General features: G+C 42.4%; 1 protein-coding gene across 3 annotated transcripts in view; it reads left to right on the top strand.

The window, feature by feature from the left end:
* Positions 1-23240, top strand: part of ADAMTSL3 (ADAMTS like 3) — a 357500-nt gene that overhangs the window by 203476 nt on the left and 130784 nt on the right. For all 3 annotated transcript variants that reach the window (XM_021098873.1, XM_021098874.1, XM_021098875.1), the window contains exons 10-15: positions 2675-2786; positions 9090-9228; positions 10358-10408; positions 11097-11301; positions 16573-16720; positions 18516-18600. In XM_021098873.1, coding sequence (XP_020954532.1) covers positions 2675-2786; positions 9090-9228; positions 10358-10408; positions 11097-11301; positions 16573-16720; positions 18516-18600 — 740 coding nt within the window. The remainder of the gene's footprint in view (positions 1-2674; positions 2787-9089; positions 9229-10357; positions 10409-11096; positions 11302-16572; positions 16721-18515; positions 18601-23240) is intronic.

Raw genomic sequence — 23240 nt, 5'->3', positions numbered from 1 at the left:
AACTACAGTATAGGTCACAGATCCTGCTCAGATCCTGTGTTGTTGTGGCTGTGACGTAGGCTGGCAGCTGCAGCTCTGATTTGATCCCTAGCCTGGGAACTTCCATATGCTGCAGGTGTGGCCCTAAAAAGCAAAGGAAAAAAATTATTTTATTTCTTTGTATAGCTAGAGTTATTTTTTAAGTTTTGAAGATATACTAGATGGAAGATTACAGATAGAATTTGAGGCTCGATTAATTATTGCTTCTGGAAGACAGGTTAGCAGCCAGTCACTTTCATTCAACGGGAACTTAAATCATTTGAACCTGAGCTTCATTCCCTTTGAAAACCTGACTATTTCCAGTTTGCTCTTATTCCTAGGATATAGCTTTCTAGGGTCCCAACTGGGAACGTGGGCTGTTTATCAACACTCCTCACTTTGCTGGGCCTGGAGCTCCAGGTTTTGTTCCTCCAGCCACATGAGTCTGTTGACAGGTCTGCTCTGCTTCTCAGCGGCTCAGTCACCTCTCGCAAAATGGAAAATGTCTTGAGCAGAAAGGTAGTGCCAAAGGTGGTGCCAAATGTTATACTCACTTTTCTGGACTTCCTCTGTGTCTGGGATCTTGGCCCTGCAAATTTTCACTACTATGGTTGTCTTCTGATGCCTTCAAATGAATTAAAAAATATTTTATGCACCATTCTCACTTATTGTCACTGGGAGGATTCATCAGAAACAAGCCATTCTTCCATAATCAGAAGAACTCTTTCGAAGTGTTTTTCTGCCTCTATAACTTCTGTGTGGTCCCCAGCCCATTGCTGTAACTCTGCCCCTTCCTCCCTCCACACATAGTTCATGTCCGGAATTTTTTTTCACCATTATATAATTTTACAATGTTTTTATTGTTTCATAATTAAATAGATCAAACTGTTATTTTTTAATCAATCCTTATTTAGATTTACTAATAAGCGTTACTGATTTATTTTACCATTATTGCTTCTTGCATCTCACTACCTTCTTGTGTATTTATATGAGTTTCTTTTCAGTATATCCTTTAGTAGTTTATTTTTTCTATTGAGAGTCTCTGAGTGGTAAAGTTTCAACCAGTTTATATCTGAAAATACCTTTATTTTACTGTTTACTGGTTGAGAATTTGATCATAAATTATTTATAAATTGGCAATTGATTAGTGATGAATCATTTGGTTAATAAATTAAAGACTAAAAAATTATTGTCCTTCAATAATTGCCTGTGAGAAAGCTGGTGCCAGTCTGACTCTCACTTCTTTGTAAAGAAGCATTTTTGTCTTTAACTTTTAGGATTTCTCTTTATGCTTTGTTGTCATATTTTTGACAGTGTCTGCTCAGAATTTGATAAATATTTTTAGACTGAGTAACTTCTGTCTTTCTTAAGGTCTAGGAAATTCTTAGCAATTATGTAACCAGATATCACCTCTTCATTATTTTTTTTCTGTTTTCTCTCTTGACCTCCATCTGATACTAGCATTTTGGATCTGTCCCCCATAAGCTTAACTTTTGTTTTCCCTCTTTCTCTCCTTTTGTTGCCTTCTGGGACTTTTCCTCAATTCACTTTTTTTTTTTTTTTTTGGTCTTTTTGCCATTTCTTGGACTGCTCCCACGGCATATGGAGGTTCCCAGGCTAGGCGTCTAATTGGAGCCATAGCCGCCAGCCTACACCACAGCCACAGAAACGCGGGATCCGAGCCTCATCTGCAACCTACACCACAGCTCATCTGCAACCTACACCAAGCTCAAGGCAATGCAGGATCCTTAACCCACTGAGCAAGGCCAAGGATTGAACCCACAACCTCATGGTTCCTAGTCGGATTCATCAACCACTGAGCCACGACGGGAACTCCTCACTTATTTGTTCAATCAGTAGGGAAGAAAAGAAAAAAGGGAGAGGACTTGCCACCTGAATAAAATAACCTGAAAGTAAACTTACCTCTGTCTATAACTGCTGCTCATGCTCAGTGATGCCACTTCTCTCATTTCATTTGGTACCACAATACTTATATGCCAACACCATGGATTTGGGTACATTTGAGTTTCTGTAGTTGTGCTTTCAGAAGGATTTTTCAGAAGGATCTGCTTAAAGATGCTTAAAAATGTTGTTATTAACAATGTAAGAATCCCAACTATGTGCCATGTTGTAAGTAACCAAACCTGGATGACATCTCAGTCCCTGCTCTGATGGAAATTAGAATCAAGTGCATCAGGAAGGGGAAATAAGTTAAACAAATAAACAACAAAGCCCACCTACATTTTTGTGAACTCATTCACAGTCATGGAATTACCTGGAAAAATGACTCCAGGGAGACTAGTTGAAGATCTTCTAAGATCCCTCGCATGACAAAGCTAATTGAAATGCTATCACTTCTTGAAACTCTGGGAACCTCATGTACCAGAGTTTGTCGTGACAGACACATGTCTGTCTACACAGATGACTTGTAGGTGACTCATTTTGAAAGTGTGGTATGGAGGTCCCTGGTGGCCTAGCAGGTTAAAGATCCAGCGTGGTCCCTGAAGTGGCTCGGATCACTGCTGTGGCCCAGGTTCGATCCCTGCCCTGGGAACTTGGGCTGCGGGAGCAGCCAAAAAGGAAAAAAAAATTAAAAGGTGTGGAAAGAGACTAGCTCACTGTATGCAAATAAATCATCACTGTTCTCTCCATCCAGACCAGGTACACGGCAGCCAAGGACAGCGTGGTCCAGTTCTTCTTTTACCAGCCGATCAGTCATCAGTGGAGGCAAACCGACTTCTTTCCCTGTACTGTGACTTGTGGAGGAGGTGAGGCTCAGACTTTTTCGTGAATGTTTATAGCTCAGAGTTAAGAAAGGACACATTCGCCTTTTTGAAGCTGACTTTAAAGTCGGGGTGGTAATTGGAGCTGTATAATCAGACAGCATCTTACTTGGCAGTCTGTAATGCAGTGGGGTTCATGAATATGAATATGCCTTAGTCGCGAAGAGAGGTTAAGACTGGATTGGGAAAATACCCTTTACCTTTAGCAGAGAGCTGGGAACACATTTGCATGTCTTCTTGCCTTCCTTTTCTCAGTGGCCTTAAAGCAGGTATTACTTTTAATTTCCTTTGGAAAAGCTGAGAAACAGAGAGACCAAGTGTCCTGCCCACTCTGGTCAAGTTCATGGATGTGTTGGTTTGTTGACTTCCACCCACTCTGTCCTCGGGTGCCAGAGTCTAAACTTAGCCAAAAGAGAAAGCCTGTCTATGAGGTGGTAAGAGGAGGGTCCTGCTTCCTGTTTGCTTAGTTCCAGGTGTCCAGAGACAGTTGAGGGAGGTTCTGTGACAGGTGTAACACATGTGACACATCTTTCGCAGACTCGGATGGAGGATGATCATTTAACACAGAGGAATAGTGACCCCTTGGGGCAAATGGGGAGGCTACCAGAGCCACTGTCAGGACAATTCTCTTTTCCTGAACTGAACTTTGAAATTGAAGAGTAAATGGTTCTAAATTAGTGCCAACTCAGGAACTAGCTTCTAGAATTGCTAGAGGGACTTACCCTCATGCTCCCCCTAAGTGTCCGAGGTGACAGGACATGGTATTTTCCATGTGCTAGGGTACTCACCATTAAGTTTATTCTTCCAAACAGGTATGAGAGAGGTCTGTTCTCATGACTGTTTCACATGTGAGCAAACTGAAAAGAATAGAAAAGCCACAGAATATACTCAAGGTCGCTGAGCTAGTAAATAGCACAGCTAGGATCTGGTTCTGGGTCTGTCTGGTCCAGATCCATGCTTTAAATGATTTTGTCCGTACAAATCCCTTGAACCACACCTGGGGCCAGGTCAGGAGATGCAGGCTGAGAGATGGCTCTGTTTGAAGAGCTAGAATTAATCCTCCTCTCTCAGGCCAGCCCAGCTCAGCACAGCCCCAAACCTTTTCCTCCCTTGAGGGCTGCAGAAGATCGGCTTACGGCAGAGTAGGAAACTGAGCTGGGTTTTGGCCTCTGTACTTTAAACCACAGGTGTATCAAGGAGGGCTCCTCGGCTGATGTCAGTTTCCACGAACATGCAGGGCAGACCTCTGTCTTCTGGATTTTGGCTCCCTATGATGCCAGGAGGTGGGCACTTTTATGGGGAGCTCTAGGCCTCCCAGACTCCAGACGGAATGGAAGGGGATCAGTCTGAAGGTTGAACGGGGCTCTGGAAAGAAAGTAAAAAGTGAATCTTCCTCCTTTCCCTAGTTAGTTCTTCCTAGGCCAATGTAGGCAATAGACCACTTGATGATGATCCTACAGCAGTGGTTCTCAAAGTGGGGTCCCTGGACCAGCAGCATCAGCATCTCCTGGGAACCTGTTAGAAATGCAGATCTTTGGGAGTTCCCGTTGTGGCTCAGCAGTAATGAACCCGACCAGTATCCATAAGGATGCGGGTTTTATCCCTGACCTCGCTCAGTGGGTTAAGAATCTGGCATTGCCATGAGCTGCAGTGAAGGTCGCAGATGCAGCTCAGATCCCTTGTTGCTGTGGCTGTGACGTAGACTGACAGCTGCAGCTCCGATTTGACCCCTAGCCTAGGAACTTCCATGTGCTGAGGGTGTGGCCCTAAAAAGCCGGGGGTGGGGGGGAGGAAGGAAGAAAGAAAGAAAGATCTTTGATCACCCCAGACCTACTGAACAAGAACTCTGAGGTGGAGCTCAGCATCTGTTTCAGTGGGCCGCCTGGGAGATGGTGGTGCAGTCACTCTCAAGTTCAAGAACCACTTCTCTCCAGAGCCATGTCTTTGGACATCAGCTCTAGTAGCCACACTAGCTTCACCCACATATGCCTTATCTGCACTCTTATTCACTTAAGCTCTTTTCTTCAAATGGACCTTTTTAAAAAATGCAATTGACCATATTTACAAAAGAAGTTAATATTACTGCTTTAAGTGGGAAACTGTTCTCTCTTGACATAAATAGAACGCAATCCCCAAAATAACTACAGTGACTAAACAGTGGAGTAGATAATCTTCCAGTCCCTGCTGGCTTGAACATGCTCGTAGTTTATTCCCCATTCCCCCCAAAGTGGAAACATTCTGTTGAACATAATAAGCATTGTCCTGAGCCAAAAACTCATGATCTTCGAGTCACTGACTTTCCTGCAGGCTCTAAGGAAACGTCTTAACAACATTTGACCTGTCTTTAAAGCTGATGGAGGTAAAACACAGTTTGGAATTGGGACAGTGATTGGGGTAAACCCAGTGAATCTCTCTAGACCTGAGTCTCAGGATCATTTGGCCAATCCTGTTCTCCAGAATTCACATATCAGAACTTACATGAAGAAGCAGTCTGGGAGTTCCCATCGTGGCGCAGTGGAAACGAATCTGACTAGGAGACCTCTGTGAGCCTCCATCTGTTCATTCCTGAGATAGGATGATCCCCTTTATAGCATCCTTGGGGGACAAATGAGATGGCACACAGCAAGGAGCACAAGGCAATACCTGGCATTTAGTGGGATCTTGGGAAAACTGTAATGTCAGACTCTACGACCAAATTTCGTAAAAATGCCTCTGCATAATCTACAGATCCTTGGCCATCTTCCCCTTCTTGGCATTCTCTGGTGATGAGTTATAAGGTATACACATGACTCAGTGGGCACAGTGGAAAACTCTGAGTGGGAGTTCTCGTTGTGTCACAGAGGAAATGGATCTGACTTGTATCCATGAGGATAAAGGTTCGATCCCTGGCCTCGCTCAGTGGGTCGGAGATCCAGCGTTGCTGTGAGCCATGGTGTAGGTCGCAGACACAGCTCGAATCCCGAGTTGCTGTGACCGTGGTGTAGGCTGACAGCTGCAGCTCTGATTTGACCCCTAGCCTGGGAACTTATATATGCCATGGGTAAGGCCCTAAAAAGGAAAAAGAGAGAGGAAAAAAAACTCTCAAAGTGAGAAATTCCTACATTTTATATCCAGAAGCAGAATCCCACCACCTTTGAGTCAGGTGGGGCCTGGCTTCAGGGAAGACAAGAGTCTCTCATGGACCCCAAATAAAAGCAAAGACCTATGTCAAATCCTGTCAAAGCTCTGATTTGACTCCTAGCTTGACCCCATACACCACAGGTGCAGCCTTAAGAGGCAAAAAATAAAAAATAAAAATAAAGGCAAAAGAAATACCTCCTTTTTTTATGGCCACACCCACAGCATATGGAAGTTCCCAGCCCAGGGACTGAATCCAAGCCCCAGCTACAACTTGTGCCACAGGTGTGGCAATGCTGGATCCTTTAACCCACTGCACCGACCGGGGATCAAATCCATGCCTCCACAGCAATGCAAGCTGCTACAGTCTGATTCTTAACCCACTGCCTCACAGTGGGGACTCCAAATATCTCTTGCTTTTTTATTTCTTCCCTAGCTCTCACACACAGAGAGATGTTTCCATTTGGACACATAAAAGAGAAGCCTTCCATTCTGGGAGGGCCATTTAGAATAGGACTCAGCTTAGCTCAGTTGCTTATATTCTTGGGAGGAGAATAGATATTTCTCATGCCTGGGTGTCCAAAGACTTAATCAGTCCTGATGGAGCCTTAAACAGAAGCACCTGGCCGTGAGACCATCCACCAAAGACAGCATTGGCTGAGAGAACAGAGGATAGCTTTAGGCTGCTTTGGAGGGGGGGTGTCACCCAACAGCCTGGCATTTTCTGCACACCTCCAGAATCTTACTCTGTTGGTTCATAATGTAGGAAGGTAATCTGCCGTATTTCTTTCACTGCTGGTTACCTGTGTACTGCCGCAAAATTAAAGAGGAAGATTAATTGTCTCTCCCCAAATTATAAACACCTGTTTGCTCCTTGCCTCCTAGAAATATGCTTCCATTTAGAACACAGATTTTTCTTTGACTCGAGGATCTGTAATCTCATTCTGTTATTGTTTGGGGGAAAACATACACACACACATAAACCCCACAAGGAAAGCATTACTGAAATTTAATTATGTTAGTAATCAAATCTGCATGATTTGTGTAAATGGCATTTCAGAGTTTTGGGGGTAATCAGGAAAATTAGCTCGCTGGTCCCCAGGGTGTTTGGATGGACTTTCCTGGTTTTGTCTGTAATCATTGATGGTGGGACTCTTGAGAGTAGTTTGGGGAAAGTACCAAGATTGCCATCGCCATCTGAGATTGTAGACTTTCTGGCAGATATTGGCACCCAAGTAACATTTTATTGACTCCATTTGGATTTTCGTTCCTGTGGTTTTGACCTTGCTTTTTATAATGCATACCAGTCTGTCCTTCCACACTCTGCTTAAATTTAAGCCATGACTTGTAGAGAGCTGTCTAGTGGTTTATAAAATCAGATTCCTCTTGGCAATGGGACCTTTAAATGTATTTTTAGAACTTTAGACCAGTTGGCTGAGGCTGAGAACTTAACTTGGGGCTTTTTTTTTTTTTTTTTTTTCCCTGAAGAGCTCATTCTGGTTTTGAAAAATTAGCTTTTTTAAAACTTAACATGACACTTATGTCATGTCAGGAAACCTGCAATCAAACCTTCCAGGAAATAGAAGCATCATTTTGTGAGTTGTTTTTTTAAATTTACATCACTCATCCATTTGGGTATGTTCACTTTTCTCAGAGACTGTACCAACTGGATTTAATAGGATCAGAAAGTGCTCATTCCTTCTTTGAAGGCTTAAGGGTCAGGGGGAGGCATAGTGGAGCATTTTGATTCTTTGTGTATAGACAGTGCTTCTTTCCCCATTTAGAAAGTTTATTGTCATCAGCAGTACCCTAGGTACTATAGGACAGGAAAATGTACAAGCAATGGAATATTGTACAGAAGATGCAATGACCCAGCACAAAGGTAGCTTTCAAAACTCCTGTGTTGAGTGAGAAAAGTAGAAAACAGAACAGGATTTAAAACACAATATCATTCAAAAAAAAAAAAAAAAAAAAGGAGTTCCCTGGCGGCTCAGTGAGTTAAGTAAGGATCCAGCATCATCACTGCTATGGCATGGGTTTGATCGCTGGCGTGGGAACTTCTGTATGCCATGGGTGCAGCCAAGAAATAAGTAAATAAATAAATGAACAAGCAAACAGATACATAAAAAAAAACACAATATCATTTATTTGGTTAAAACGAATGCACACAAAACAACATTAGATGTATATGAAGGGTCCTTATAAATAGGTCCTTTATAAACAATAAATAGGTGTGTTTGGAGGATTGTAATGGGAGTGGTAATAGGAGGAGAGGAGAGGTAGGGAGACAAGAGTGGGCCTAGCATGGTGCCATGATGATGGTGAGATGGGACAATGAACTGAGGACAATGAATACTTAACCCTTTGAACCTGAGGTCCAAACATTTTTAAAGGAGTCTATCGTAACTGAGTTATAAGTACTGAGACTAACACCATCAGTTCAAAAAGTCATTCTCCATCTTGGCCACACATTTTAATCGTCTTAGGAGAACCCAAGACTTTCTTTAAAAATACTGATATCCCATTGGTTTATTTTTGCTCTTATTTCTATTGCTTTGGGAGACTGACCTGAGAAAATATTCATGATGTTGATGTCAGAGAGTGTTTTGCCTATGTTCTCTTCTAGGAGTTTGATGGTGTCCTGTCTTATATTTAAGTATTTCAGCCATTTTGAATTTATTTTCGTGCATGGTGTGAGGGGGTGTTCTAGTTTCATTGATTTGCATGCAGCTGCCCAGGTTTCCCAGAAATCTTGCTGAGTAGAATTTCTTTTTCCCATTTTATGCTCTTGCCTCCTTTGTCAAAGATTAATTGACCGTAGGTGTCAGGGTTCTCTATTCTGCTCCATTGGTCTGTCTGTCTGTTTTGATACCAGTAGTACAGTGGGGAAAAAATAAGTAAAAAAAAAAAAGAAAGAAAGAAAAATAAATAAATAAATAAATACTGATATCCTGGACCTAGCTGCAGTGTTTCTGATTTTACTGGATCAGGGAAGGACCTGAGCACCGGTGTCTATCAAAGGCTCCCCAGTGGTTCTGTTAGACAACCAGGCTTGAGAACCACTGAGCTAAGTTTCTTAAAGAGGAAAAGAAAGTCTGTGGCAAGTGATAACTCTGCCAAGGAAAGACTGCATGGAAGCAATAGTCAGACTCTGCTCTTCTGCTGCTTTAGGTTATCAGCTCAATTCTGCCGAGTGTGTGGATATCCGCTTGAAGAGGGTGGTTCCTGACCATTATTGCCATTACTACCCTGAAAATGTGAAGCCCAAACCAAAACTGAAGGAATGCAGCATGGATCCTTGCCCGTCAAGGTTTGTGCAATTGCCCGTACCCTTTTTTCCGTTAAAAAAAGAATGCCCGTACCCTTTTTTCCGTTAAAAAGATACAGATCAACTGGATCAGCTGAGACTGATCCATCCTGCCCAGGGGACACATTTCCATTGCGTGACCTTGAACGTGCCCTGGTGGCAAGTGCCTGCATTCACAATCATAACCGTGGTCCGTAGGAATTAGACTCATCAGCCCACTCAGTCTGGCTCTCTCTCTTGTGGGCGCTCTGTTGCAGGAGAGGCTCTCCTGCAAATACAGCCTGAAAGGTCTCTATCCAAGTACAATCTCTAGGCCACGTGCCAGCCATAAATATCTGTAACTCACCGTTTTTAGCTTTTTAAACTGGATCGCCCATGACCAGTTTTGACTTTTGAAGTGTGCACATATAAATTCAGTGTAAATAATGCATTGTGCAAGGAAGTGAAAAGGTTTAATGCCAGAGCAGAGAAGCTGTGCATAAACTATCCTGCTGCATAATTTAGTACCTGATGACTTGGATTGCCTGGGGAAGTTTCCTGGCTTTACTACAATATCTTAAAATAACAGCATGATATCAAGTCCCCGAATCCCCCCACTTTCTGCCAGCTGGCTAAGGCAGAAGTGTGCAAGTGGAAAAGGAAGCAGTCTCAGTGCATTTCATTTCCTATCACGAAATTGTGCATTTCCTGTAATCCCAGGTGTAAGAATTATTAATAGAGGCTTTTTCAAAGAACAAATTCTGTGAAATAAAATGATTTTCTAATGCTCCTACTAACATGACTGTGTGTTAATATCATTCATATATTTTATCAGAATAACCTTTTAAGGTGATAAAAGAGGATAAATGTAGATTTACCCAAATTAAGAGGAACTCCTTCCTTTGATGAATACACACCACTAGTTCCATTTTCTCTATTTTCATGCAGAACTGGGGAAGTTGTGTGTCAGAGATGTTCCTAAAAATTAAGGAGATGATGGCTGAGTGTGGGGGGACTTGGTTCATAACACTTTGTATACTTAGTTTCTCATTTGAAAGAGCTCTGTCTCTTGGGATGTCACATCTATACTAGTCATATTAATACATGTGTTAATTGATTAGAAATTACATTTTCACAATGATTTCATTTGTAGCGATGGATTTAAAGAGATCATGCCCTATGACCACTTCCAACCTCTCCCTCGGTGAGTTACGTGTTTCCTTTCCTTTTTATAACCTGCTCTAAGTAGTTTGCAAGGAGCTGTGGTACCCATCGCAATAGTCTAAAATGCAAGAGGGATAGATTTGAGACCCTCATAAAGAGCTAAGAGAACACAGACTTCAACTCCATAATAAGAAACATCTTTTTGTGAATTAGATGGAATAGGCTGCTTCAAAAGATGGTGTTTTCTGTCACTGGTGATGTCAAGCATATCTTGGATAACTGGATATTACAGGAGGTGCTCAAGCATCACAATTGATCAGAAATTTGAATTCCCTTTTAAACTAAGATGACAAGTATCACTCTTTCCCACTTTAAGTTTCTATGATTCCCTAGTAATGCTGTTTATTGGTGTTCGATGGTTTAGAGACAATTTGAAGATGCTTTCCCACTCTGTGGTTTAATTTGTTTGATTCTCACAATGGCCCTATTGTGATAATACACCAGGGCAGGTGTGTTACTCCCACTTGATAGTAACCTTAGGGTCAAAGGAGTGAGTACCTCGCAACTTCAGATTGTGTGTAGCAGTTAAGAGTCAAATCCTAAGATTCCAAGTCTCATGCTCTTTCAGCAGAACCACAGCTGTTATCCTAAGGCTGTACCTTTGGAAATCAACTTTGCCAACTTGAAACAAATAACACATAAAGTGCTTTTACTTGTTTGCTTTTGAGCTGGGAACATAATCCTTGGACTGCATGTTCAGTGTCCTGTGGAGGTGGGATTCAGAGACGGAGCTTCGTATGTGTGGAGGAGTCCATGCATGGAGAGATCCTGCAGGTGGAGGAATGGAAGTGCATGTATGCACCCAAACCCAAGGTTATGCAAACCTGCAATCTGTTTGACTGTCCCAAGTGGATCGCCATGGAGTGGTCTCAGGTAAGATCTGAGAACATGCCACTTTAATTCCATCTCAGGTTTTAATGATCATTTGCTATGTGCCCAGCACTATACTGGGTAACATGAGGGATGCAGAAGTTGCATTTTAAAATGGTCCCTACTTCCATCTACAGAAAAGGAACAAACAAATGGACTTGGAGAACAGACTTGTGGTTGCCAAGGTGGAGAGTGAGGGAGTGGGATGGACTGGGAGTTTGGGGTTTGTAGATGCAAACTATTGCCTTTGAAGTAGAGAAGCAGTGAGATCCTGCTGTATATTGAACTATATCCAATTGCTTGTGATGGAACATGGTGAAGAATAGTGTGAGAAAAGAACGTGTGTGTGTGTGTGTGTGCGTGCGTGCGTGCGTGTGTGTGTGTGTGTGTAACTGGGCCACTTTGCTATACAGTGGAAATTGGCAGAACATTGTAAATCAACTATAATAAAAATTAAACCAAAAAAGAGATGGTTTCTGCCCCCAAAGAGCTCAGGAAGACACCTGGAGGACAATGTAAGAGAGAACATAGTAGGCCTCAGTGTGGGTAAGAATAATTGATGAAGAACCGTGGGACATCTGAAAGGAACAGATGTTAGAGCAGAGTTGATTGGGACGTCTATGTTGCCTTTGTAGTGCTTGACCCATCACTGAGCAATACAGAATTTAACCAAGCAAGGGCCCAGAGGAGACATCACTGTGTCACTGAGGTACGGCTAAACCCAGATAGGCTGAGCAAAGGCAGAAATGACACAGAATAACTAGAGGTTGAAAAAGACCCTAATGCCTCTAGATGAAAGAGAGAACCCGTGTGACTAAGAACTGGAAGATTAAGGTAGAAATGCGAAAGCAGACATTCTGTGTGTGTCTTTGATCTGATGGTTACTAAGAGTCTTCACAATGGTTGCTGAAGAAAATAAGGTATTATGTTCTAAGTCACTGAGGCAAGACAGACTGATGCTGCGAAAGGCCAGAGGCAAGCAGCCTATTTGAAAGTCACTGAGGTATCAGGTGGTGGGAAAAGAGAAAAGGAAAGAAAACACCCCAGAGTTATGACAAGGCCTCATGTCAGATCAGCTTAGTTTCGTCTTTCTAGGGAGACGAGCAAGTAACCTCCAGAGCAAATAAAATCCAATTGGATTAGTCAAGTATGGAAGTTGCAAGTATTGGTATTTAATATTTTAATCTTAAACTTTTAATTATCTAGAGGGTGAGACATAATTGACTCATGTTTCTTTAGCTCTTTTTTTTGGGGGGGGGGTTGCCACTGCACCGGCAGCATATGAAGGTTCCCAGGCTAGGTGTCAAATCAGAGCTATAGCCTCTAGCCTCTGCCACAGCCATAGCAACGCCAGATCCGAGCCACGTCTGTGAGCTACACCACAGCTCATGGCAACACCGGATCCTTAACCTACTGAGTGAGGCCAGGGATCGAACCTGCATCCTCAGGATGCTAGTCAGTTTCGTTTCCACTGAGTCACAAGAGGAACTCCTCCTTCAGCTCTTTTGAGGGATTGCTACATATTTGGTTCAACCCTAAATAGTTTGAACACTAAATAGTTTAGATGCCTTCATCTGTTTATTTATTTGGTGTGTCAGCTGCCATTCTAGAAGGGAAATAAAACCTGCTCCTATGCCCTAAAATCTCAGAATCCAGTTGCAGAAACATTTGTTCTAACAAATGGCTGTGACGCAGTGTTAGGCTGCAGTGAGCAGTATCACATATCCTGGACCCCAGGCACACAGAGATGGGCTGATGCACGCCACCCGAAGGTATCAGAGAGGGCAGCTGAAAGGAGGTAGCACTTGAACTGAAACGAGAAGAATAGAGATGAGCGCATTGTCACTTCCAGCCCCAGTTTTCAGATGCCGGCTTCCTTGCCGTCCTTTTCCGATGTCCCTGGCTCGAAATCATTACCCTCTACCACTTTGTTTGTAGTGCAGTGGTTCTTCATCCTTTTTTGTTCGCAAAACACAAGTTTGGAAAATTACAGACCCTGTCACTTATATTTAGATTGACATCTAAAATTTTTTTATCACAAGTTTAAATATATATTTTAAAAAAATCAAAGAATGTCATTTCTAACACCGTGTGAATGCTGACATTTTAAAATTAAAGTGTATGGCATTAAAAAAATATGTCCAGTAGAATGTAAATGTCATGATGGTTTCTATTCTTGCCATCTTTCATTTTTTAAAAACATGCGAACAAGTTCTTCTTGAATAATTAGAATATTTTGCATTATTTTCCCCTTGAACTTACATTTTTAATCCAGTCAGTCGGCCCACAGAATAGTATCCTAATATACTATGCTTTTGTGGTTTAAAGTCTTTTATTGGTTACTCTATTCTATTTTTTTCCAAGAATATATGTATAGCAATTGACATTAATTTATTTTAATTTTCTATAGCCATAAGGGTTCAAGTATTAGAAATGTTCCCCTTGATTAAGTTATTACTGAATTTATTTTAGGTCACAGCCAAAACAACATACATACATTTCAATTTGGGGGGAATAATTATTTTCAAGTAAGTTTTCCTTGAAAATCGGTCTTTCTAGAAGATGAATGGAGCTTTAAGAAATAGCCCATGGCCAGAATGAAACGGGTTCAGAAATAATTTTATTTTTAATTATTACTTTTAATTTCTTTGTGGGTTTTGTGTGTGTGTGTGTGCACTGAGAAGGCTTATTCATGTAAATCAGTAGACTGAGTGGAAGGCTTTTATTGTGGCACAGTCGTTCAGTCCTTTGAACTCGTGAGTTATGTGCCAAAAATCACATTGAGATCTATCATCAAAAAATCAGAATTATTTCTACATCCTGCAGAGCTTGTTTTCAGCTCATATACATCTTACCCATAAGTTTTATGTTGCCTCCAGCAACACCACTCCCACCCCATCAATATCATGGCTGTATCATCACTTACAGTTCCCAAATAAAGGATTGTTATCCAATGCGTCTCGTTCACCTTTCTTAGCGTTTCATAATTTTCATTTAAAAAAAAATCAAGTACACACTCAGTGATGAGAATTTTCTGTCATTAAGGATGTACTCACCTTGAAAGAAGAGTTCTGGAAATGTTGTGAACGCTGACAGCATTGCTGGGCTAAGTGTCCAGCTTCCCTGAGAAGCTCCTTAGGAGGCAATACTCCTCCGGATTGACTAGTCCTAGGATAGTAACACCTTAGAACTATATTGTTTTCTTTCTCTTTGGAGCAGAATTTTTTTTGCCTTTCTTGGCCAGTATAAAATAGCCTCTCAAGATCACATATGTTTCAAATTGATAAATATGGGGGTAGGGGAATCAGTTTCTCAGCCGTAGGAGATAATCTCAAACTTCATGAAATTCATGATGCCGTATTTGCTCAGTGGTAATAAGAGTGGCAAGATGAAATCAGAAAGGTTTCCTGCTATTCTGCTCTTCCTGGACATGGGTCTATGCTGAAAAAGGCCTCCATATCCTCTGAAATGGGTCTGTGACGATTCAGAAAGCATCCATAGATTCAGGAGAGAATCTTCGAGCTTTGCAAAGCATTGGCCACGTCATTATTTTGACAACAGAAGGTCCTGGGATGGAATTCCCCTCTGCCTCCTAGGCACTGTGTGACCCTGAGCAAAGTCCTTAAGTGGTGGGCTGTTTGTCTCTCTGTTAAATGGGAATGAAGCTATGAACCTGCCAGTGTGTCAGAACAGTTAGTGACAACACATCTGCACAGCAGTGCCTCTGCATGCCCAGGCCTTTCAGCCTCTCCCGGGGTGGATCTAGGATTGGTGGGGCCTAAAGTTTATATAATATGGAGGTGACTCTTTAAGAAGAAAGACTACAAAACATAAATATTGAGTATCTAAGTAAATGTCTATTCAGGATAAGAAAAGAAATTGTAGGATTTCCCTGGGGGCACAGCAGGTTAAGGATCTGGCATTGTCACCGCTGTGTCTCAGGATTGATCCCTGGCCCGAAAACTGCTACATGCCTCAGGTGAGGCCAAAAGAAAAAAAAAAAAAAGAAAGAAAGAAAAGAAATTATAACAAATCACAATTTTTTTTTTTGTCTTTCTCTCTTTTTAGGGCCGCACCCGCAGCATATGGAGGTTCCCAGGCTCCCAATCAGAGCCGTAGCCATCGGCCTACACCACAGCCACAGCAACACGGGATCCAAGCCATGACTGCGACCTTCTCCACAGCTCATGGCAACGCCAGCTCGTTAACCCACTGAGCGAGGCCAGGGATGGAACCTGCATCCTCATGGATGCCAGTCAGGTTCATTAACCACTGAGCCACGATGGGGACTCCAAATTATAAAATTTTTTAAAGCTGACAACCCTAATGTGAACTCTGGACTTTATTTTATAATAATGTATCCGTGCTAGTTCATCAGCTGTAAGAAAGGTACCCATTAATGCAAAATATTAACACTAGGGGAAACTGTGGGTAGAATAGTGGGGCATATGGAACTCTCTGTAGTACCTGCTCAATTTTTCTGTGAACCTTAAACACCCTTAAAAATAAAGTCTTGATTTAAAAACAAACCATTTATGTATGTACATATATACCCACTAACATATGTAGTATAAAAATTGAAAAATCATCCTAGATGCTCATGACTTGAAAATCTTCCATTCATAGGCAAGGATACCTTCCAAATCATAAACAAATAATTCAAGAAAGAAATACAACACAAACTTCATAAAAAGTCAGAGAAAGTAGCATAATGTTTTCACTAATTTTAACTGCCTGATAACATCTGTAGTATTTTTTTCCTAAGCTTTTTGGCTAGATATTCTCTGATGGTCTTTGTATATGACAATCGTTTTACAAGATTGCTTTCTATACATAGAATAGAAAGATAATCCTCTGGCATGGCTGATCAGAATTTGATTTTTTTTAAATTAATAGTTTAGGGAGGTTTCTTTTATCTTCATAGATTATTTTGAATGATGTGAATTTTTAATCAAATTTGAGAAAAGCTATATTAAGTTTCTTTCCTATTTGAGTAGAGAAATTTCAGGGCATTTCAGTTTTTCTTGCACTGTGGCTTCATCTGAAATACTTTTCAAATGGAGAGTTGGAAGGAAGGCTTGTGAGGGAGAAGCCTTGAAGCATAAGGATCATGGGAAATCAGCCTCCACCCTTTTCTATACGTAATATTTATCTAATGGTCTTTTGTGCCTAATATTCTTGTGGATCAGTGGCTCTCCTGTGCATGAGACATCAGTACTTTGTAGATTTCTTTATGAACAAGAGCTTCATTGGTTTTTCTTTTCATCTTTGAAGTGCACAGTGACTTGTGGCCGAGGGTTACGTTACCGGGTTGTTCTGTGTATCAACCATCGTGGACAGCATGTAGGCGGCTGTAATCCCCAACTGAAGTTGCACATCAAAGAAGAATGTATCATTCCCATCCCGTGTTATAAACCAAAAGGTAAGTTTGTAGTATTACTTTTTTTAGGGCTGCACCTGTGGCAGATGGAGGTTTCCAGGCTAGGGGTCGAATCGGAGCTACAGCTGCCGGTCTACACCACAGCCACAGCAACACCAGATCCGAGCTGCATCTGTGACCTACACCACAGCACATGGCAATGCCGGATCTTTAATCCACTGAGCAGGGCTAGGGATCGAACCTGCATCCTCATGGATGCTAGTCAGATTCATTTCCACTGAGCCATGATGGGAACTCCCTGTGGTACATTTTAAAGTTAAATCGAATGGTGTTTTCCAGCGCTGTACTAATAGCGCAGCGTTTGCATGTCAACATATTAACTTTCTTGTAAAAATTGTTTCACTGACATTGCAATAGACCAGTCCACCTAGATAAAGAAGTTAGACCTATGTGATTCATTGATCTCCAGGGGAAAGTGAGCTCTGGTAGATCCAGTACAGATGGGGTGGCTCCTATCTGTCTAGGTTTATAGTAACACTTCTTGCTGGGCATAAAATAATTTGATGCAGCCCCTGCCTTGAAGAAAAAGGAGAAAGAGGATGAAGAAAAAAAGGAACAGGAAAATTTCTCTAAGGTTCTCATTCTTCTACGTTGCCACGGTGTTTTATCCATGTCCTCCACCAGCATGTTTCCTGAGGAAGGAGCAGAATCATCTTCATCACGTGTCCTGTTGCCTACCATGAGTGAATGAAGGCTTTCAGTTCCCAACCATGATTTATAGATGCATTCAGAAATTCTTCTGTAGTTCCCATTAGTTCCACATGAATTAGCAGAAATGGGCAGCATCCGTGGGTAGGAACTCTTGGCATCCTCTCTTGGGTTTATGTTCCTCTCTAGACGTGATTATTTCCATATCTGTACTTTAGTAAGGTATTACCAATCCTTACGACAAGCATTTGCTCTTGAAAGTGGAAAAAGAATTACTCCCAAGTGTCAGTTCCAAGGAGGCTTCCTTAGTACTTTAGAGAGGACGGTAAAATTCTTCGTCATGATTTTTGGGTGTATTATTCACACAAACAGCCTCAGAAGCCACCATTCTCCAAATATTTATTTGACGATGTCTCTCTTCCAGAAAAATCACTGGTTTCCATGAAAAGTACAGGCACTGATTATATAACTTCTTCAGGGATGTCTTTTCTCCTTCTTTCTGCAGTTGACGTTACCGTTATAGGTACTTTCCTAGTGCCTGTGATTTCCCTGAAGCAGTCCGAGAAAGTATTTACTTTCTCATGTCACAATTAGATTGCTTCTTCTTCGCATCTTAGGAAGCATCAAGGGACAGAGAGAGGCACCAGCTTGCTCCTGCAGGCCAATTGTAATTGGCAGGCGTGGCCCTCAACAACCACAACAATTAAAGAATAAACCATAGCACAGACTGTCCTCCTCCCAGTTTTCTAAGCCTTCTATGTTATTTGCTTTTCCATATTAATTTCTTCATTCAACAGGCAAAAAGAATTTATGACAAAAAAAAAAAGCACACCGATATGGTTGAAGTAAGAGCTTTAATATGCAAACAAAGAGAAAGGCATTTTTATGCTGAGTTGGAGATATATTCAACTATGTCGTGGAATTGTTTGGTTGAATTTTGATAATTTGTGCATTAAAAAAATATGTATGACAGAAATTTTTGGTTCAATCCAGAAGCCACTTAGTACACTGTGCATTTGGAGAGCGTGACCTCTTTAGTGATGAAATCTCCAGCAAAGAGCAATCACATATCCAACTCTTGAGTGATAAGCAATAATTACACTTCTTGTTTATGTTCCTTTTTTCTTAGAAAAAAGTCCAGTGGAAGCTAAATTACCTTGGCTGAAACAAGCACAAGAACTAGAAGAGACCAGAATAGCAACAGAAGAACCAATGTGAGTCCAGCATCTTTTATGGAAGTAATCAAGGCATAGCCGGTTAACATGATATATGTAATTTTTGTACTCATTGGAGTACAATGATACGTTTCAAATCCAAATGACCTGGATTTGCAGACTCTAGAGAGCTTGCACTGGCTAGCATTCTTCTTTATTTCACAATTCAGCAGTCCTGCTTTGGCAGTATCTGTGAGAAGCACAGAAAAGCAGAGTGCTATTTAACTCAAAGCAGACCCCAGTGGTCTGTTACAGTTAAGAGATTGTGGATAATTCCTAGATCTAGATTAACACATATGATTTGACCAAGGACCATCACAGCATTAAACAAATAAACCAGTCATTCCATGGTTAAGTCATGGCCCATATCTATAAAACCGGTAGAGTTGAAATGTATCAGGGGTGGCCCGAGTGATTATAAGGAAAAATCCCAAGAGTTGCTGTGGTATGGGGCGATGGAAAGAATATGGCCTTAAAGATCTTGGAGCCTAGAACTATCGCTTTTTAACTGTGCAACCTTAGAGAAGTCTTTAATTTGTCTGTGTCTCATTCTCTATACTTATAAAATGAGCAGGCTGGACTTGATCTCTCCAGGGTCCAACCCAGCTCAAAGACCCAATGACTTCCATCCACATGGGATCTAGCAAGTCTGGCTTGTAATGGTGTCCATGGAAATAAAGTATCAAAAAGAGCAAATCAAAGAAACATTCTGGAGGAAGAGGTATAGGGACCTAAAGAGAGCAAGGAATCAGAGATGTCGCGCTCTCGGGCCCAGGAATTCAGAACAGCAGCATCAGTGATGGCTTGAGGCATTGGACAGGACAGCTGATTCCACATCACACGTGTGAAGCCCACAGTGCTGACAGGCTATCCACCACGAGACAATTCACAGGGCGTTAGAGCAAAGGGGGTTTCAGAGACAATATGGCCAGTCTCCCTCTCAGAGCAGGCATTTCTTGTTCAACACCTTCAGCAATGGCAGAGTTCACTGCATTGAAAGACAGCTCAGTCTTGGGTTGAACGACTTGAGTTATTTGCAAGATTTTTTTTCCTGTCGAGCCAAAAACTACAATCTCCTTCAAATTTCTTTCCAAAACAGACCAAAAAAAAAAAAAAAAGCCCAGAAAAAAAGCACATCTATGCCTCATCCGATGTCACAAGTTTTCACAAATTTGCAGAAAGCTGGATCCCAAGAGCATTGCCTTTCCCAAGCTCATCATTCTTAGCCTTTTCAGCAGTTTTCATGTGTTGTTGTTTTTAGATCCCTTCCCAGCCCCACTGCTCTCTTCAGAACATGCTCTCATCTGTCAATGTCCCTTTTAACTGTGGTCCAGCCCATCAGTGAGCCCCAGGGGAATGTATGTTACTTGTCTATGAGAAGGCATCATGCCTCTAGTGATGTGGGCCGAGAGAATTGGCACAGCGCACTTAGGACACGCGCAGAGCTCTTCCACATGGACTACTGTCAGGCCTGGACAGGAACCCAGAAGACATCACGGACGCTGTGAGGCGAATGACCCCAGAGTAACTGATGGAAGAGAGAAGCGTGTTTGGCCCATGATGGGAGTGTGGAGGTCTCGAGGAAGTCAGGTCAGAAGAAGTGGATCATGAAGGAGTGGAAGTTGTGAATGGAGGAAGGAATAGACCCAAAGGAAGCTCATTGTTAGAAAGACCAGAGGGAGAAGTGTTTAAGGAGCAGTGCAGCAAATAGTATTCAAACCTCACAGAAACCCAAGGAAGGACTGTAGGGACGGAGAAAAGTCTATTTTGTTTGACAAGAAAGTCCTTGTCCGTTGATTTTAGAGCAGTACCAGTCAAAGGGTAGAGAAGTGAAACCTTGCAGAACTTTAGAGAATGAATTCTGAATTAAAAGGAAATAGGGCAATGGATATCTGACTATTAAAGAAGGAAAACTAGGAGTCGTGTCAACAGAAAGGAGTGAGTACATGTATGTGTTTGATTTTGGTTGTTATTTTGCATTGGACGTTAGGACAGCCTTACACATTTTTAAAAGTAGTAAAGATTTTAGACAAGTCACTTACCACCTCTAGACTTCCCAGCTGTGAAGGAGGGGGTTAGGCTAGATGCTACTGGAACCTTCTCTCGGCTCTGGTGTCCTGTGATTCTGTAAGGGAAGGGACCTATAGAAGAAAAGGGGTTTGAGACTCCTTGCAAGGGAGTCTGTAGCTGTCACCAGAGGGTGGTCATAGAGTATTCAGTCACCAATGATGCATCCTACCTGGATCCTTTCTCAAAACACAATTGGATCTCAATTGCTGATGCTTCTGCGTGTCCTCTCCTGATTAAAGGGTTTGCTGTCCAGTTCTCCAAACCAGAAGCCTGCAGTCATTCTTGCCTCTTGCTCGTTCTTCCCCTGTATGTGATTAACTGCTGAGTTGTGTGTGACAGCCGTATCTACAAATATCTTTCCGACTTCTTCTCTCCATTCCCACTACCATCCTTGTCCAGGTCCTGAAATCCCTCACTAGGACACGTACAATAGCCTTCTAGTTTTCTCTCTACTCAATCCCCTCAAAATCTACCCTCTAACCCAGAGTGATCTAGCTAAGGCACAATGTTCAGAATATCCCAATGTTTCCCCATCACCCAAAGACTTGCACTCGTTCAGGAGGCCAAAGGCTTGGCAGGGTAGTATCTTCCTGGCCCCCAGCCTCATCTCTCACCACATCCTGGCTTTACCTTGAATGGGATGCTCCAGCCACAATGAACTGTTGGTGGTCCCTTGCCTGCAACAAGCTGCCCTTCACCTCCATCCCTTTCATCATGTTCTCCTCTCTGTCGGGAATGGCCCCCACCTGGTTTTTTGTGACAGACAATTTCAAGCCATATAAAAGAGCAGAGAACTGTGTAATGAATCCCCATGTGTCCATCATCCCATTGCAACATCCATTATCAACTCAGGGCCACTCTCGTTTCATCATCACCAACAGCACTGACTCCACCCACTGGATCATTTTTGAAGCACACCCAGACAGCATATCATTTCATTTGTAAATATCTCAGTATGGCATCTCTAAAATAGAAAGCCTTTCTTTTTTTCCCGGATAACCATGGTACCATTTTTAAAGTATGCTCCTCAACTTATTTGCTTTAGAATTGCCTGTGGTGCTATTTAAAATGCAGATTTCTGGACCGCATCAAGTCAGACATTTTGGGAGTGGGGCCCAGTCGCTGGCATTTTTTTTTTTTCTTTTGGTTCTGCCAGGTATTTTTTTTAATGGTGGTAAAATAGTCATAACATAAAATCAATCATTTTAACTTCTTTTAGGTGCACAGTTCACTGGTATGAGGTAGGTTGACATTGTTGTGCAACCGTCACCACCATCCATCTCTGGAAGGTTTTCATCATCTCTGACACAAGCTCTGTACCCATTAAATGCTGGCTCCCTCTCCCCCACTCTTTACCCCCAGCCTCTGGTAATCTCTGTGGACTTGTCAGCAGCATTTTTAGCAAGCACCCGGGTGACTTTGGGTGTGTGTGTTGGGAATGCATCCAAATTTGGGAACCATTGGATCAGATCATCCCTAGGGGCCTCTTTTTTTTTTGTCTTTGTAAGGCCACACCCACGGCATATGGAGGTTCCCAGGGTAGGGGTCAAATCGGAGCTGCAGCTGCTGGCCTACACCACAGCCACAGCAACATGGGATCCGAGCCAAGTCTGAGACCTACACCACAGCTCATGGCAACGCCGGATCCTTAACCCACTGAAGGAGGCCAGGGATCAAACCCGAATCCTTGTGGATATTGTCAGGTTCATTACAGCTGAGCCACAAAGGGAACTCCCTTAGGGTCCCTTTTAAGGTCTGAAAGTACTGTTCATTGTATTTAACTGGAAAAGGATGACATCGTGGAAGGTCATCTGGCCCCACATTTGTCCCCAAGCCTGCCTTTACTGTCAGCCCTTCCCGACTTGCTGCTGGTGCCTCCTGTCCGTATCCACCGAGTAGAGCCAATGGGCCCTTTCTCCTGTAGGACCCCACCTCTTTCTCCGCAGCGTGGAAGACGGAGGCCCTGGCACCTGCTCCCGGGCCTGAGCGGCTGCCTCTCCCCACTTGCTGCCCTCTCTCGTTCTGAGATCTCTCTGCAGTTTTCCTTTATAACTCACGCTGCCTGGCAGTTTCTGGCCTGTCCCTGGCTGTCTGGTGTGAAGTTTACAGTTTCCTCCCACGACTTCTGACTCTGTTCATTCCCTTGATTTCCAAACCAAACCACAACATAGCTCAGCTTCCAGTTCATCCTTTTATTACCCCTGTCTTTTGTGGTTTGGGGATGCTTTGCTTGTTGACAGTGAGCGAGGAGATGAACATGGCTGTATTTCACATCTCTCGAGGAAAGCCTGCCAAACCCTCCTGGAGAAGATAAATATTTCTGCCTCTGTGGTTTACTATGGCTGGAGCTCTGACTATACATAGAGAGCGGATGTTCAAAAGGCTTTTATTTTTAATTAAGAAAGTAAAAATTATAGCTTATAAAGCTAAGCCAGGGGAACGGCAATTTTGACCTTCTTAGCTTTCCGCTGTGGAATGTGTTGACAGTTGATACAGTTCATTGTTGTTTTAAAAGCTCTTCCCTAGAGCCTTCCCAGTTTCTACAGGATTCACAACGCTTCCTTGGCTGC

This window comes from Sus scrofa, chromosome 7 (assembly GCF_000003025.6).
Source record: "Sus scrofa isolate TJ Tabasco breed Duroc chromosome 7, Sscrofa11.1, whole genome shotgun sequence".
Taxonomy (NCBI): domain Eukaryota; kingdom Metazoa; phylum Chordata; class Mammalia; order Artiodactyla; family Suidae; genus Sus; species Sus scrofa.
Note: the sequence above shows the minus strand (reverse complement) of the source record. Positions and strands in the feature narration are given on the sequence as shown.